The following is an 18,958-nucleotide window of genomic DNA, read 5'->3' as shown; positions in this document are numbered from 1 at the left end:
TGCATTAGCAGTTATATATGAGCTCCAGCGTTTAAGACCATTTATTGTTAAAACTGTGTTAGAACAATCAGCAGAATTTTAGTTTACTGCAAAGGAGGATTATTTTATTTTAATCTAAAAATCAAATTCTGTTGTGGAGCTGTAACAGGGCAGTAAAAGAGCTGCATGTGGCTCCAGTGTGCTGACCTCTGGTTTAGGACTATACTCAACATCAGTGCTAATTTACCATTGACAAAGGTTTGTAGTCTAGACTCAAGCTTAATTTTGGGCCCAATCCCATTTCTTATTTTTACCCCTACCCCTTGTTTTTGAGTGTAACCCTCCCCCTTGAAACTGAGTTATAATGGATAGTGTTTGAAATGGAATGGGATAACCCTTCAAGAACCGGAAACGTCATCAGTTGTCAGCGACTTTCACTTAAACAGACGAGACAAGGTTTTCCGGCCATTTCCAATATGCTGCCTCTGGCTGTGGTGATCTCACTTGTGTGTCCCAGGTGAATCATATTTAAAATAGCCTGGAAAACATAATCAGGACATGTTTTCCTGCTTTGTCTCTATAATATCGCAATAATGGTATATCGCACTGACGTTTGCCATTTATCCAAAGGAGAAAGCATGGGCTCGCGATTCATTCACCTTCAGTTTTATGCATCAATCAGTCAAACGAGTCACCTAATAAAAAAGAGCACAAACATAAAACTACATTACTTCATTAACAGCTACTAGCGCTGCTCTGTAGGCAACCCTGCCAGCCTGCAGTAACAGTAGAGGGTAAAGTTCAGCTCCTCACTGCTTAAATCCATTTAGGGCATCATACGCCTTCAAAGAGGAGGAAGACAATTATTTATTGTCGCCACCAAGAATTCTTCAGTGATGTGAAGCTGTACTTAACCTTCTAATCGCCAGCTTCATGATCTAATTTTCCTGTTCCACTTTAAATGGTGCAGCAACCTCAGGTACCAGAACGTAACTGCTGCACCATTTAAGGTGGAACAGGAAATTTCGCCAGGTAGCCACTGAGACATCAGCGTATTACTAGATATTTTTATGCGTGTTATGAAGGAAATGACCATAAAACGCTACTGCAATGGTTCTTACAATACAAGGGCTTTTTAACAGAGAAAATCCTTACATTTATGTGTCTCTTTGTTCGCTTGTGCAACCATCTTGCCGATGATTCGCATGGTATTCTGCAAATTTTCTCATAACACTCTGTTTGTAGTGCGTCTCTGAAAAATCTCCATTTGAAGGACCACATAGCCCTAACACTTCATCCTACCCCTCCATCTCAGCAACAAAGACAACCCTTGGGGCAAGGGGTGAAATGGGATTGGGCCTTGGTCTAGAAAACCAGCTCTATATGGTCAAAAGAAGTCGAGGCTTATGGCAACCAGTGAACAGAGTTTTTTTTATACATAAGAGTTACATAAGATACTGTAAGAAAAGCTACAAACTAGTAATCTGCAGCATAGTAGGTTAATACTGCTTCTCTATGTTTAGCCTTTACCTTAGGCAGGACTAACTGACTAGTTCCTAACAATTTGCTAGGTTCAAAACACTGCAGCATACTAGATAAATATGCTGGTGCTACACTACTAAGCGATTTATAGATCAGTAATAGTGTCTTTAGTATATTTTGTAACATACTAATAAATAGGCTAAGGACTTAACAACAAAGTGTTCCCTTCCTTTACTCCTACTTTGTCCGTTCTCACTATGAGTAAAAGTTCTCTAATCTCATTGATGTTCTCAAGGTGCTAAAATGCTGATTTAGCTACTGCTTTGACATGACTGCTAAAACTAAGATCAGAATCCATTAGTACACCAAGGTTATGTGCTAGTACTTTAGATTTTACAGCTCTAGAGCAAACTTACCAATCCAGATTTCTTCACAGTGGTAGTGACAGGAACCAGGTGTTACAATGTCTACAATGCAAATGTTGCAGATTGATTGACTATCCAAAATAACCAGAGAACTTACACCATCTTCTGTTTTTATGTTATGTTAATGATGGTAAAACAGGGGTAAATACAAAAAATGTAAGCTTTTTGGTACCATTTTGCCTTACCATGGTCTGCGCATACCTCGCTGCTTTCAGAAGCATTAAACACTTCAGACGTCTGGTTCCGGTCACCACCACTGACAACAGTTCTAACAATTCTCCAAATTCGTCTCAAACGGAACATTTCACTTCAAACCACTCAGAGTGACTTCACATGTTAATGATTTAATTAGTAGCAGTTAAGAATAGTTGCTGAAAGCTTGTGGTTAAAGAGGCATGACATGGTTAGGTAACTGACCATGCTTTGTGTTCCAATGAAAAATATCATATTATGAGAGTAAAACAGTTCAAAGTTGTGTTTGCTAGTCACATACTGGTTAGCGTTTTTGAGCTATGCTAAAAATGAGCTAAAATTGTCACAGCGTAACAGTTTGGTAGTGAAATTATTGTTTTGTTAATGGCAAATTGGAATGTTCAACAATTCAGGTATACTAAAAACACTTAAACAAAAGGATTTTAGTCCAAGTCCAAAATGTAACTCTTAATAACGAATAATGAATAACATGTTTGTCAGTAACACCTTTTCAGCTTCTCTTAGCCTAATTCTGACTAATTTACTGACACTGACATTTTCACTGCAGGTTTGTTGAGTTTTATCAGAGTTTCATCACTATTTTGTAACTGCATTTGAAGGCATGGATGAATTTAGTCTTAGGCCTATGTCATCCACACTGTCTCTTAAACATCTGAAAGTCTATTATAAGAGCAAATACAAACAAGTGTTCCTCTAAAAATGACCACAGAACCATGAGACAAAGGAAAGAGGCACTGCATTCAAATCACATTGGTGCATTTTCTCCAGTGGATATTATACTGGGGCAAATGTATCCAGAGGCTTAAGACCACATCTAAAATGCACAGCCGAAAAGGGACATAAAATATGGTCATAAAAAACATGTGTCTTCTTTACTGGTGATCATAAATAGCTGGTGAAAGGGTGATATCGAGAAGCAGTTTCAACTGGTTTGGGTTTTTCTCCCCGTTTTTTTTTTTTTTTGTAAAACCTCCGTCTTGAGCCACCACACACCAATGCAGACAAAAACAGATTTATGGCGTAACATTCTCCCGTGCAAAGGAAGTGTTTATCATCATCTGCAGGACTCGTGAAAAACAGACGCACTGAGGACACACAATAGCAGCCTGAAACAGCATACATACACAAAAAAGCAGAGGCTTCACGCTGGCTTGGCACTGCTTTGAGTTAGAATTGCATGTATGAGGATTTACATAGAAACACACTCATTGTTCATGACCAGGAGGGGTTGATGCCCATCCTGAAGGATGTCTCCCTTTTGATACCACAGTTAGAGTGTGAACACAGAATGAAAACGCTCTGTTCAAAATGCACCACGCAGCAAATGGTGAACTACAGGCAAAATGCTGTGTGAGCAAGGCTGCCTACCTGCATTTTAAATGATCTGTGAAAAAACATGCTGCTTATGAAGCACTTTCAGCTCGTCAACAAGTTCAGCTGTTCTAAAAACATGTGGGCTTTTTCGTGTGCATGTGGAAACTGTGTTGCTTTCAAGCAAATTCACATTTGTTTTAAAGTCAACCAAATGCAAATACAATGTAAAATGGTGGAATAGAATTTTTTCACTTGCATACTTTATACAGCATGAGACCTTTAAGGGCATCGTGATTGCTTTTGCTTAACAGGCTGGAAAACAGTTTAAAAGTGACCTTGAAGGTATTGTTGGAGGTAGCAAATGCAATGTAACACATTCAAGTAATGGGATTATTTTAATTGTAATGAAACCGTGTAAGTCTCCATTTAAATTCTTATAATTACAGTGCAGTTACTAACTCAATAATAATTATCTTACCTGTGTACTCATTTGTCTCTAAAGTCCTAATCGGAGAGGATCAAATTCACACGGGTTCCTGGGCAGATTTGGTCTTCTATGCCATGTTGGCCATGTCTTTGTTTTTCTCCTAAGAAAATTTCATCTTCATCTTTTTCCAGGTACATGACTGCTACTATTTTCTTGATCAGGGCAGCAAAACATCAACTCCACACATTACCTGGGACAGGGGTCGGCAGCCCAAATGTTAAGAACAGCTATTTTGTCCTTTTTTAGTATAGACTAAAAAAAATAGAAACCAAAATGCAGACTTACTTTGCTCTGCTTTAAGCCTTTCTCACCTATAGCTGCTTTTCTCGCATCTCCGGCAGGAAACTTTTTCATACAAGTAGAGCGGTTTCTTGTAAAATGTCTCTGAACCATTGATTTTTTTTATGACACTGAGGTCAGCATCTCATTCGCCTCTCATTACTCGTTCAGATTTTCCTGTTCGATCTTAAATGTGGAATGTAGTTAACATTAGTAAACATATCAGAAAACCAGCTGAAGTGCTTATAAGTCAAATAAGTCAATTCATCTCCAAATTATCAATGTTCATATTAAATGTCTCTCCTTGCCTTTTCGTTAGCTACCAGCTGGACGAGACTGTCATCTGTGTTGCTCTGGTGACCAGCAGTCTGTGAGCTAACCTTCAGGGTTAAAGGCTGAATCAGTGGATATAAGCCACGTTAACTCCAGTGTTTAAGACTGTTTATTGTAAAACTGTGTTAGAACGATTAGCACAGCTTTATTCTACACTGGATCCACTTGTTGCTGACCCCTGAATTAGGAGAACAATAGCTAGAGGTGAAATAAAATAAAATAAAACGAGAAAAGTGAAAATAAAAGAGCAGTTATAATGGCAGCTACAGGTATAAGACATTACTTTATATTCACATATGCACAATATTACTTTTTTTTTTAATGAAGAATGATTTTTACAAAGTGCTAATGACTAGCTGTATTACACAGTTCCTTAAAGATAACAACTCCAGTCTGAATAGCGCTTAAAGAAAGCAATAATTATGCATGATGCATTTACAACATAACTGTCCTCTATAAAGATTATCCATGCTTGTCCTTGCATGCAATTTGCACGTGTGCTACCTGCAACAGCTGACTCTGTAGTTTGGATTGTGACTGAGACCAGCACAGATGGAGTGGTGTACACTCAGCACGCAATCTGTTAAAGATCCCTATGCTGATAAAGACAGAGCCCCAACCTCACCTGAACAGGCCAGGCTCGATTCTCACTCAGAAACAGCTCTGTAAGCTTTACATTTTATTCATTTTATTATGAGGCAGCACTTTCCAGTTGGTACAGGTTTGTAAGGGAGTAAATTAATAGTAATAAACAGTAAGATTACTTCTTTCCAAGAAATAATAAATAAAATAAAAAACTGTTAGAGTTCAAATAGTGAACTTTTACTTATTTTGAGTAACTACACCAACACTGGCTAAAGATCACCAGTTTTACCCCTATGACACACTGTCCCACTACCAATAAGGGCAGTGCTGACCAAGCACAGCTCTGGTCAGTTTCCCAAGCCTGGCTTCCTTATTTAATCAAGCGCACATTAAGACACTGCCTGAAATAAACTTTTTTCCTTGAAAGAGGAAAACATTCATCTGCTTGATTGTTTCTCATGAATAGCAATGCTATAAATTTCCAACTGTCCCCTAAGCAATGGCTATAAACTGCCAATTTAATGCACATGCTGAAGCTGGAAACAGGGGTTATTTATCTCAGAAACATTAAAATGCTACAGTACTGCAGAGATTAAACACAATGTCAGCCCCGTTTATAGCGTGTGAAGCTAGTCCAGTTCAAAATTAGTATAACGGGTGCAGCTTCGTACCCACTCGGGAGCATGAAAAGTGAGCGTTCTACTTTTCAGTGCACCAGAAAGAAAATCTGCCTCGTGGACAGCTAATAGTAAAGCCCATTGACTCAGACACTAAGTGCACTATATTGGCCTGTTACATGGGCTTAACTACTTTTTCCCTGCAAGCCCTAACATCAGTTAATTTGTATTGAATTAAAAAAAAGGCCTTAAATCATTCAATGTTATAATGTTATATTTTATGCATCTGCAGCTACGAGACTGGAGATTTCTTTAAGAGGCATGGAAACCTAAAGTTATAGGCCCCTTCTATCCATAGTGAATCACAAGTTGGCAAGTTGTTTTCTCTCCTCTTTTTCTAGCACGGCCACAGCTGACTGGCCTTCGTCCATTTGGGTTTGCAGAGCCACTTGGTTAGGAAATTCTAATTGATGCTGTAATATCTTGAGGGCCTAATCGGATTTTAAAAAGGTTAACTAGGTGAAATTGCTCCACCACATTTGCAGCCACAGTGGAGCTGAGCAAAGTTAAAGCAGCATGGGGGCCAAGGAGTGTTCTGCCAGAATGTCAGTAGAATCTGCACCTCCCTGCCACGGGGGAGAGTGGAGCTTAAAGGAGAAACGAATGAGGTGCAGCTGTGCAGGTCCAGGGCCACAAACACAAAACTTAACACAGAGTTTTTTTTGTTTGTTTTTTTTTAAGCTGAGGGTGGATAACAGCACTTCAACAGCTGCCAAGATGGAGGATCCACATGGGACAGTCAAAGAGAAAGCTTCTGTTGATGGTCTGTTTGGTCTTTTTTTGTTGAGCATCAAAAAAAAGGCCCAAGCTGCTTTGAAGCAAAGCAGTTTTTTCACTTTATCTGTACTGAGCTCAGACTGTGTGACGATACAAATGGAAAACCATTACTTTGGAAAGACCTCGAAATAAACTGTAACAGTATGATCGTTGCGAACCCTTTAATGCTGTTTTTCTGTGAATAAGAATACACTTTTCACTTCAGTTGCCTTTAATCTTTACTTAAGTCAATAATTAGCCCTTAGTGATCAAAAACCATCACAGTGCATCCAACAATAAAGGCAGCATTACACTTCTTTTACTCAGTGATAGAAAACAAGACAATGGACAGAAAGCTCCAACTCCACATTCTGACACACTTTTACATCACCTAGCAAGGAAATGCAACTCATGAAAGATTTTAATGAATTTAAGTGGACATGGGCAAAGTCTCTGAATGTATTAACTGTGAGATGTTAAGGTAAGACAGGGTTAATGCCTCTCAGGCAAAAGACACTGCATACTGTCTGCAGTGTGCTGCTGTGTTCTGTCCCTCACTAAATATAGCCACAAATGAGGCAATGCAGCCTGACCTGCACGTCTCACTGCTGCAAACACATTGATTCAAGACGAGAAGCGTTCACCTCTTATTCCTGTGTCATCATCAGCAGAGATACAGACACCATCGGTCCACTGTCTCTGTCATTAGCCATTCTCAGTAGGCTTCATTGGGGTAAGGCAAGCAAACAGCCAAGCCTAATCAACAATATGGCAAGGCCTTTGAGAGCTGGCTGTCTTAATCAGAAAAGTACATTAGCTAATAAGGTGATCTCTGCAGCAACATTGTCACTAGATGAGATCATTTATGTACCTGCTGGGAAAGCTGAGGTACGCTATATAGCCAAAAGTATGTGGACACCTGACCATAACACCTATATCCAACCATGTTTTGGCCCCCTTTTTGCAGTTATAACAGGCTCCATTCACTTGGGAAGGATTTCCACAAGACCTTGGAGAGTGCAAGTTGTGCCCATTTAGTCAAAAGAGCATTTGTGAGGTCAGGCACGGATGTTGGACAAGAAGACCAGCCTCACAATCTATGTTACAATTCATCCCAAAAGTGATCAGTTGGGTTGAGGTCACCTGAAGGTGATCAATAGGCTCAGTGTACGTCTACACCAAACTCACCAATCCAAGTCTTTATGGGACTCGCTTTGTGTACAGGGGCACGTTGAAGCTGGAACAGGAATGGATCTTCACCAAACTGTTGGAAGCATATAACTGTCTAAAATGTCATTGCCTGCTGTTGCATTAACATTACCCTCCACTAGAAGTTTACTGGTGGCACTATGCATTCCAGGAGGTAGCATTCTCCTCTCCATCCATCAAAACAAGACTGGTCCATCAGACGTCCAGACAGTGAAGCGTGATTAATCATTCCAGAGCATGCATTTCCAATGCTCCAGAGTGCAGCAGCAGCATGCTTTACCCCGCTCCAGTCAGCACTTGGCAATGCTGTCCAGTCTAAGTGATAGTAGGCTTGTGCAGCTGGTTGGCCATGAAAACCCATTTCATGAAACTCTTGATGCACAGTTCTTGTGCTGATTTTGTTTCCAGAGGAACTGTATAGTGATGATGCAACAAAGATAGGCAATTTTTATGTGATACATGGTTTAGCACTCAGCAGCCCCACTCTGTGCGGTTGCATGATCGGCCTTTTCATGCCTGAGCTGTTGTTCCTCCTAAATGGTTCTATTTAAACAATAACAGCACTTATAGCTGACCAGGCTGATCTAACAGGGCATAAATTTCACAAAGTGACTTGTGGCAAAGGTGGCATCCTATGATAGTGCAAAGTTTAAAGTCACTAAGCTTTTCAGTACGACCCATTCTTCTGCCAATGTTAGTATACAGAGACTGCATGGTTATGTGCCTGACTTTATACACCTGCTAGAAAAGAAGTGTCCACATTCACAAAGGCTATGCTTACACAGCAGGTAAAAGTGGCTCTGATTTTCTCACCAAATCCGATTTTTTTTTTGCTTGCCTGTTCACACTATCTTTTAAATGTGATCTGTATGTGACATCAGTTTAAACAGATAAGCTCCCAAACTTACCCGCATGTGCAAAAAAACAATGATTCAGTCATGACAACTAGCGAACACTAGTTGCTCCTGGTTTCGTCTTCGCCAGCATCACAGGAGCGATTATGAAGTTCCAGTGATTGACAACTGAGCTCATCACCCACAGTGTGTTCCGAGTTTGAGGTAAAAAGGGCATGTTATTCGGGCACGGCCACTTCTTTGGTTTGTGTCCTCAGATTCTTCAAACTGTTCTCTGACGCTGCAGCCTGGCGCTCCTCTGGCCCCGTTCAGCCGCTTCGTTCAAAACCTCTTCGAACATGGTGCGGCTGCGAAGTTTCCTCTACTTTCTTGGTACAGAAACATCAACCTAAATGTTTATAAGTCTCAGTAGCACGAAATGATGACAAATGTCGAGTCGAGATTGGATACGGATCGGATTTCAGTACCACATATGAAAGCGTCTCAAATCAGAATTGAAAATGTCAGATTCAATGCATTTTTGCTGTTCACACAGCAACACAGGTGACACATCTGATCGGATTTGGGCCACTTTTACCTACTGTGTAAACGTAACCATAGTGCAGACTAAATAGTGTAGACTCTTGTTCTGAGCAAGAATAAGGAGACCTGTATGGGGATATGGACTTCCACCCTACCCATACCCCAAAAAAAATGATCAGTGTTGCCGCTGGCCACCACTGGTTTTACTGCCAGCACAATCAGGTCTCCAAAATGTGGCTTATATATCAAAATAGGTACAGAAAACTACTGCCACTCACTAAATAATGATTGCTTAACATATGCTAATCATTGGCAAATTAGACCTGATGAGGAGTGGATAAGGGTTGACTGCCCTTTTCATCAGTAATGAGCATTGTTAGGGGCCAAATGAATGGAAAAGAACATTCCAGTGTCACCCTAGCAGATATCGTCCTCTGCTCAGCAAGGTCACACTGTTAGGAAGCTATTAAAGCCTCAACCCCTTCAATTCCAAGCTTATTATTCAGTTAATAACCTTAAGACACTTTGTTCAGTAATTACTACATATGATTTGGTAAAAACTATTTAAGTTTTGTTGTTAAAAATGCGAGGAACTGAAGTGTGGGTCCACATACAGGCCCTTGCAGAGGAAGTTAATGAAAAATAATGAAACAGAGAAAATTCATATAAGCATTTTGGCCCCCATATCAGGATCAACCATCATCACGCTAACTGTGCTGGAACAGGTGAGACTAGATTATGCTTAAGGTGTAATTTGTTCTAATGAGCAAGGGTTAGTATAATGTCAGTGTCAATCTCTAGATGATGCCACTCAGTTTTAATGACACTCAAATGTGTGGGTGGAAGTGAAGTGTGAGGAATCTCATTACCAAAGCATCTCACTTCATAATGTCCTCTGAACAGAGGTATTCTTCCATTTCCATGTGTGATACCAGGAAATGGCTATTAGCTTCTTTGACAGCCATCAACTCTATTTACCCCATTAATGTCTTTAACAATGCAAAGAATTCAATAACAACTGGATTAGCTGGAAGCAAGTACTGTAATTGTTCATTTGTTTGAAAGAGCATTGATTTGACAGCAACAAAGCTTCTCTTCCTTAATAATGGGAGCACATGCTTTCATCTGCCATTCCTTAATCACACAGCTATGTCTCAATATCTAGTAAGCTGTCTCGGCAGGAAATCAAGTCATCAAGTGTGCGTTGCTGACACAAAGGCTACCTCTATACTTGAATACCTTAAATATATTATCTAGGCTTATTTTCGCCAAATTATGGGGCACAGTTTTATGTATCTTTAATTTTTTACATTTTGTAATGGCATATTTATAACATGGAGTGCTGAGGGGGGTGTAGCACCCCCAGATTTCAGGATTGCTAAACTGTGACTGCTAAAAATAATTTTAAATAATCAAAAAATAAAAAAAGGAAACAAAATAAATTAACTTCTAAATGAGAAATGACATACCTTTTTGTTTAAGTGTGGAGTTTGAATTATAATGTTTTATTTATCAAAATTACAGTTGCCATGCAGTGTTAATGTAAGTGCAAGTTAATGCAACAATTTCATTACAGTGAGTTAAGTCACTTTCAGTGAGGTAAATGATGCTAGAACACAAGGAATATTAGAAGCCTAATATAAAAAATCACGTCATGTTATCATGTCCCATGTTTTGAACATACGCGTTTTGTTTTCAACCATTTTATTGCCCACAAGACATGGAGTGTTGAATCTCCATGTGAGGCCTGGCTATGTTGCAGCAATACATTTGAATCACGATTGATGCTCAGCTCATTTGCAGAATGCTTATTCAGGGCAGAAAGTGTGCAGAGTGAGCAATGGTTTGATGTGTCAGATATATGTACATGGATCTTTCTACCAAACTGGTAGAACTCATGATAAATCTAAATCTTTCAACTTCACTTTAAAAGAATTTAATAAAATACAAAACAATTCGAGTATTATTTTCACAAGTTGAAATTCAGGGACTTCCGCTTAATGACTGCAGAGATAGGTTCCATCATCGACCCAGAAGGATAAGTGGCTTAGACAATGTGTAAATGTGTGTGTGTGTGTGTGTGTGTGTGTGTGTGTGTGTGTGTGTGTGTGTGTGTGTGTGTGAAATTTAGGGGTTAGGGTTTGGTACAGCCACTTAGCAATAGAAAGTACCTGATAAATGATAAGTTTGCAGATATTTAGCTTATGACTATATCAATTTGATGTCTTGGCTTTAAATACATCATAACGTAATCCTTGTAAATATCTAAAGTCTATATACTTAATTATTTTTTCACTTTTTATTAACTGTAATTTGAACTAATTTGGGAGAATCCATATACTGTTGTATCCCACCACATTATAGAACATTATGGCACATTTAGTTTGTTGGAAATTATCCAAAAAGTCTCAATGAAGAAAACAATTGGCATATCATTTTTGCTGCTTAAAATTTCAGCACCCCTAACTTTACACAGCTTCCCATGTCCCTGTATAAGGTAGTGCCACAGGGCTACAAGCTTTCTTAACCCTCTGGGGTCCACAAATGTGCCTGCATGTCAAATTCAAAGCTCCTATATGTGTTTCGATCGATAAACATAATAATACAGCTCAGAAATACAGTTCAAACATTTCCAAAATCTGTACAGTCTGCACTTTCCATTCTTATCTTCTTGTTGGGAGATTACATGTTACTCACATCTGGAGTTATGAGGCTATGAAGAGGGGATGAGATAGACGCCATATGCTTCTAACCGTGTGTCACTGGTGGATTCATGTGTCTGCAGACATTTTGTGTGCAACTGACCAATGCACACTCAGAATATCACTAAGGACTTACCCATCACATCCAAAACCCTTTATTCTTCATTCAGATAGCTCTGGAAACAGCATGCAAAAAGGTTAACGGCCGCTAAAGTTGCTGCAGCAGTTTTGGAAAGTACTCCCAACAATGAAGATAACAGAACATTTTGATATGAAACATGTGGGGATCATGTCATCATGAAAGTGTCTTTAAAGGTGAATCTAAGAAGATGTGCAAAAATTGAGAAAATGTCCTTGGACTCATAAATAAAAGGCTTAAATAAAAAAACATGCTTTCTTTTTCTTGAAAAACTTCATCTTAGATGGTGAAGCAAGTAGTGAAGCAACAAGTAATATAAAATCTTCAAATTTTCAACCAATATATAGTCATATTTTGTCATAAATAAGCACAATGATCATTTACCTATGTTAACAATCACTGATGCAGTTTTTGGAAAGAATTAATTGATGAGAATGCTAGCTAGTTTTCTCAGCTCAGGCTATTGCACCAAATGGCCAACCAGCTAACTAGTATTATGTTATTACAATCATGCTGTTAAACATCTTCAGCAAGGACGTGACAGTGCAGCAATTGGGGATGTGACTGCTGTTAGCTACACTGACTCAATAAGCTCTTTTATAAGGTCTCAATTCAAATGGTGTATACGGTTTCAGCTGAAATGGTGCTTACACTGCACAAAACGGCACCTTTGCAAGTGAACTTATCTTGAATCTCCTCAATATATCCAATATGTCTTATTTTGAGACTGTAGTAAGCTTATTGTAAGATTAACATATTTCTAGACATTTTTGCTTGTTTTAAGTCTGCTTCACAATGGCAGATAAACGTGCTTGTTTCAAACATATTTAAGACAACAAGTAAAATTATCTGCCAGCATAGTGAGACAATTTGATGACTAGATATACTGACTAGGCTTAAGATGATTTCACTTGCTGAGATTTTTTGCAGCGTAACCAGTCGCGGTTGTAAAAAATGAGGTGCTATGACAAGATTCATATCCTTAATCTGCGCTTACTTCACTTGTAGAGATGTGCGGAGCTAAAGCAGTTATTATCTGCCTGCAAAACCAGATCTCTTCACATTCAGTGTGTAGGGTGTATCCTCCTTTAAGACTGACGCTTCTGATTAGACACCTAACCCACATCTCTGATATCTTATTTACACTGTCCAGTACGGTTTCGTGCTCTAAAGGGATAACATCTTGATCAAATCAGCTTTGCTATGCTAACACCACCTCTCTCTCTAGCTTCTTACTTTCTTGGTTCTCTCTTCCTTTCTTTTATGCTTCGCCCCAAAGTTCCAAATTTCCCAGCCTAAGGAAATCTTCCACAGTGTGAGCTGACAGTGTTCCATGGGGAGTCTTTGGCACTTGGTAATGATTGGCTGCGTGTAGCGTGTCAGCCACCCAGTGCACCAGCAATCAATAATTCACAACGAGTCCATGTTTTTTTCCCCTCCCTTGCAGGGCGAAGAAACGGTTCCGTCATGCTGTTTATTACCCTCAGTGAGCCTTAGCTGGAACAACTAGAGTGCTCGAAAAACTAAAGTATTAAACTGACCACCATGAAGAGACAAGCATGCCATACAGTTAGAGCACGCAGCCATCTTGGGACAGCCAGAGTTAGCTGTCTGACCTAGTTAGCATATGAACACCCGCAAGCACAGTCCATGATGCCACTCCTCCTCCTGCTTAGCCAGACGCTGAAAGACCAGGCAGCAGCAGGACCAATAAAGAACTGAATAATAACAGGCTTGTCTTTAAATAACACACAGCTTTCTTACCTTTCACTGGATCATTGGTAATTGGACAGAGTCTTAATTCAACATTGTTGCATAGAGGAAGTTGTGTGGTAATATCTATACCAATACATGAATGTATCAGTATAAATATTGTTTATAAAAATGTTTTCCACACTAAAGTAAGGTAGTACAGAACAGTCTGTGGCACATCAGAGCTAAAGCAGCATCCCGGCCTAAAACTCATTTAATGTGTTATTTGTCATATTATGTAATATCATGAGTTTGACAGAATTTTTTTTTTCCGTCCACCAAGTTTCTCTCACTACCTTACCCAGCATACCCTGCAATAAAGAAATTCTGCTGCCACAGCCACTGATGTAAACACAGCTCCTTAGCAGTGATGTTAGCTTAGCTTTTTGGGTTCTTTCTGCACTCACCAATCAGGCATAACATTACGACCACCTCCTTTTCTCTATGCTCACTGTCCATTTTCTCAGCTCCACTTACTGTATAGGAGCACTTTGTAGTTCTACAGTTACAGACGGTGGTCCATCTGTTTCTCTGATACTTTGTTAGTCTCCGTTTACCCTGTTCTTCAGTGGTCAGGACCCCGATGGACCCTCACAGAATGTACGATTTGGGTGGTGGATCATTCTCAGCACTGCTGTAAAACTGACGTGGTGGTGGTGTGTTAGTGTGTGTTGTGTTGGTACGAGTGGATCAGACACAGTATTGCTGCTGAAGTTGTGTCCACTCACTGTCCACTCTATTAGACACTCTTACCTTGTCAGTCCACCTTGTAGATGTAAAGTCAGAGACGATAGCTCATCTGCTGATGCACAGTTTGTGTTGGTCATCCTCCAGTCCTTCATCAGCGGTCACAGGACGCTGCCCACAGGACGCTGTTGGCTGGATATTTTTGGTTGGTGGACTATTCTCAGTCCAGCAATGATACTGAGGTGTTTAAAAACTCCAGCAGCACTGCTGTGTCTTATCCACTCGTATTAGCACAACACACACTAAACATAATGTTATGCCTGATCGGTGTATATATACACATATACACACACACACATATATATGTATGTATATTTCAAATAGCCCACCCTCAAGCAGCTGTAGTTTCTCAAAAGTTCTTCCCACCTCATTCTAGAAACTTTGTGGCACCACTGTAGGAGGTGAGCAGGCACTTTTACAAGAGATGAATCAATGGTTAGATTTTCCATTTTGGCCAGAGTGCTCCATTAAGTTTACATTTTGGATATAATAGCTCCTCGTCTTTAAGTGACTGTAATATTACAGTCATGATGTCAGATGATAACTTAACTTAACATATTTTCCAGTAGTGCCTTCTGTAGTATCCTGACCCCAGATTGTAATCAAAACACAGACTTATACTCAATTGTAATATAATACTTCATATTTCATAGTTCCTTCATATCCGCACCGCGTGTTAAACATATGGGATACACATGGTAACACTTACCCCCTGATGCACAGGCCCCTGGAGGCTGGGGCCCTACAGGTGTTTGGGGCCCTCCAGGGGTTGGGGGTACAGGCCGAGGCCAGGGCTTTCCAGCAGGTAGGCCCACTCGCACAACCCCAACATACTCCACAAAGGTGCCGGGGAAGTCGCCATTCTCCTTGGTGCGCTCATTAGTGCCGTGGAGCCAGCCCTTGGGGTTTTTCTCATCACCCTCCTGGTAGTCTGGTGTCAGAAGTGCTAATTTGCTGACGGTGAGAAGGTCTCCAGGTTGCAAAGAGATGTCATCTCCCCTCTCCCGCTTGTACTCAAACAGTGCACGGTACTGAAAACTGTCCGAGCTCATGGTGTACACTTTACATGAGCATTAAAGTTCTTTTTTCTGGATTAGAATTATTTAAAAAGATTTAAAAAACTCTTCTATACTCCTAAATTAGTAAAGTCCTTGCAATGCGTCCTGAGAATTGATGAACATTTGGATTAACTGCTTGCAGTTGTTACAAGTCCATTATGCTGGGTGGGGGCCAATACTGCATACTTTCTTCAGCCAACGGACACTTGCAGTCTGCAGTGATACACACAGGAATTTGGATGACACTAAGCACGCAGAACACAGTAAAAGCCCCAATCCTATCAAAAGAGGGAGCAGAGGAAGGGAGTGGGAGAACAAGGGTGGAAGAGCAGATTTGGGGGCAGAGTGACCCGCAGTGTGGGCGTTCTTAAGTCCTGCAGAGCTGGCAAAAGCCCCCAGATGGTAAAGCAACATTTATTAAATTATCCTCTCGGGCTGGTTTCAGATGTGCTCACAGACAGACATCCATGAGCAGTCCCCATCCATCAATCCCCACACTTAGTGCGCGTCACTTGGTGGTCCAAATGATTTATACTGACACCTGAAAGTTTATTATTTTCAAAGTTATTATGATGCACCTCAGCAGGTTAAATCAAATTCATTTGTCTTCAGTATGCAAGCATTTTTTGTATGTCCTTCATTATGCAATATTTTGGGCTGCATAGTGGGCGACTTCTACACCGAAATGAAAAGACCTGCACTGCATGGGAGCAATTTTAAGATTTTCTTTCGACCCGGCTTACACGAGCTGATTATTTCAAGCACAAACAGAGAGGAAGAGCACTAAAACGAAAAGCCTGGAGTGATGCATCACTTGAGAGAGCTTGACTGGGAGAGAGGGAACTTGAGCATGCAGAGAAACTCGACTCGGCTAAGTGGAATCGGGGGGCAAACTTACCTTCTTTCTCGCTCGTCAAAACTGTCCCGGCCGCAAACGAAACGCAAATGAATCCAACGGAGGCGAAAACGAGCGAGACCGTGGGGTCAGTTTAAGGAGAGCACGCGTTTAGTTTTGCTCAATAAGTCTGCGTGGCTGAGTCAGGCTCAGACGTGCAGACAGCGTTATTCTTCCCACCCGATTTCCGGCAGGTTCCACCTCCTGAGTTTTGATTGGCTGAGCACAACGCACCTCCTGTGTTGCTATTGGCTGTTTTTCGTGCTTGCGAGCAGTCTTCGAGCTCCGATAGGTGGAATACTAGCTAATATGAACGAGCAGCCAATCCGAGCGCAGGAGACGGGGTCCTGTCGAAATACAGGTGGGGAAAAAACAGCCAGCCTGATGCTGTAGTACAGTTGTACATCAGTGACGTCAGATACCACGCCCCCGTCGTCTACAGCAGGAGTCAAGTTAGACACTTCAGGCGAACCTAAAGAAGGATTAGAGACTGAAAACAGCGGTTTACTGCCATTATAGCAGCTTTAGAAGTTCCTACGTCATTTGTAGTCACTTATACGGACAGTGTTTTATCGTTGAACTTTTCTAGCGGTTTCTATTTTACTGTAATGCAGCACGTGTTAACGGCCAGCAGGTCACTGCAGCTAAACATGACTTAAAGGCCCCTGTCCAAATTTTGTCTTCTAGTGTATTATCTTTGTCTATGATCATCCATTTATGTAATTTGTGAATTTATGTACAAAGAACAGTCACAGTGCATTTTACATCACCACCTTCCATCCTAAAATTGAATACACTGTTTTTATTGAATTACTAGTGTTACCTCTGTTCTGTTTGGCTGCCTTATTTTGTGCAGCCTCCCTGAAACACTTCTTATAGCCAGTGTGGATGGGCGGAGCTAAACTGCTAAATTAAACAGGCAGGTATAGGTAAAAGTGTTGGTTTTTATGACATCACAAAAACTATGGACACAAGAGGAAGTGTGTTATCGCAAATTATACAACAGTTAGTTCAGGCCACGCAAGCTGATTGGTTGAGAAGCGTTCTAAATGTACTATTATTATTTCACCATAACATCATGGGTTTTTCACAAACATCACTCCTCTGAGACTTTGATAGGAGACGCTAAAGCTTATTACTTTGTGCACAAACATAAAATGGATACTTTGAAGATTATATTTGACCGATTTGGTCAGACTCTGAAGATGAGACTACAGTAAATACCCAAACTGTCAGTTGGTCTTTGTAAGGAGTTGGAGAACGAACTGTCAGCTGTGCATCATGTGGTTTTATATCTATAACACATGACCTCAAGAGTTAAATGAATAAAGTAAGAAATAAATAAATTGGGCCGTGAAGATGTCATTAAATATGTAGCAGTTCCTTCTGCCAAATTATAGTTCCTTATCGAGCAGATTGTTGCTATGTCAGAGTGACAAGCTCTGCTCACTTGCTGCACAGCCGGCAGTTAATTCCCCAACTTACACAGACCAACTGACAGTTTTGATTTTAGTGTAGTCTCGTCTTCAGAGTCTGACCAAATTGGCTGTCGGTCAAATGTGATCTTAAAAGTCTATCACAGCTGTCAAAGTTTTTGCTTAGCAACGGCATCTCAGCGGAGTGATACAGTGTTTGTGAAAAGCCTGTTATAGCGTAATAACAGCACAGTAAGAACGCTTCTTAACCAATTTGGAAGTAACTACTGTATATTTCTGCTTCATTTCCATATATTGACTGTGTGAAAAACTTTAACAATGTTTACATACTACATCAAATTCTTATTAAAAAAAACATGTTTAGTTTTCCATAATATTGATCACTTCACAAATTAACCCCAAGACAATACTCTAAATAATATCTCTGTATCAGTAAAGTGTCAGAGTATGAGCATTTTAAAGCATTTTAGCAGTAAACAATGAAGTAAATATGGGGCAAATATCCCCTTTAGATGCTTTTGAAACATGTAGGAACGCTGCACTTGAGTAACATTATTTATGCATAAGATACACAGAATAATTCATCACATGCATTGATTTCTGTGAATAAGCCTGGAACACATAGGCCTACTTTTCATTAATTTTTTTCTGAGCTGATAGGCAGTTACTAGGTTTATGTCTATGAGCTCAAGAACTACAAAACAAAATTATTTCAAATGTAGCCCTATGTGTTCTCTATTCCTTGAGAGAAGAAAATGCATGTGATGTATTATTCTGTGTGTTTACCAAATAAATAGTGGAGTAGTGCTAAAATATTTATATGAAATACATTTTCTAATGCTCAATCATACCAAGATGCACACTCATATAAATAAATAAAACATGCCTCTTCAGTTTATGTTTAGCTGTTCTGTAATAGACTTGTAGATGCCCAATCAAATATATCAGGCAGTTCTGCCTTCCATTGTAGGTCCTCAATGAGAGACCTTATAATTGTACTGTCTGACTCTTCAGAGGCAATCATCACAGCATCAGAGCATCACTTATTGCTGTCATCTACCTCAGGGCTTTTGATTTTAGTTGTTATTAGACATCGATTAATTGTACTTTCACA

The 18,958-nt window shown here is 40.0% G+C and overlaps 1 protein-coding gene across 2 annotated transcripts in view; it reads right to left on the bottom strand.

Annotated features, from left to right (window-relative positions):
• Positions 1-16,561, bottom strand: part of pik3r3b (phosphoinositide-3-kinase, regulatory subunit 3b (gamma)) — a 234,074-nt gene extending 217,513 nt beyond the window's left edge. The window contains exons 1-2 of one of the 2 annotated variants that reach the window (XM_017721440.2): positions 16,412-16,561; positions 15,165-16,054 (exon numbers count right to left, since the gene is read on the bottom strand). In XM_017721440.2, the coding sequence (XP_017576929.1) occupies positions 15,165-15,507 (343 nt within the window). In that variant the 5' untranslated portion in view covers positions 15,508-16,054; positions 16,412-16,561. The remainder of the gene's footprint in view (positions 1-15,164; positions 16,055-16,411) is intronic. The other variant, XM_017721447.2, reaches the window with a different exon arrangement.
• Positions 16,562-18,958: the final 2,397 nt, after the last annotated feature.

This window comes from Pygocentrus nattereri, chromosome 26, assembly GCF_015220715.1.
Source record: "Pygocentrus nattereri isolate fPygNat1 chromosome 26, fPygNat1.pri, whole genome shotgun sequence".
Classification (NCBI taxonomy): Eukaryota; Metazoa; Chordata; class Actinopteri; order Characiformes; family Serrasalmidae; genus Pygocentrus; species Pygocentrus nattereri.
Note: the sequence above shows the minus strand (reverse complement) of the source record. Positions and strands in the feature narration are given on the sequence as shown.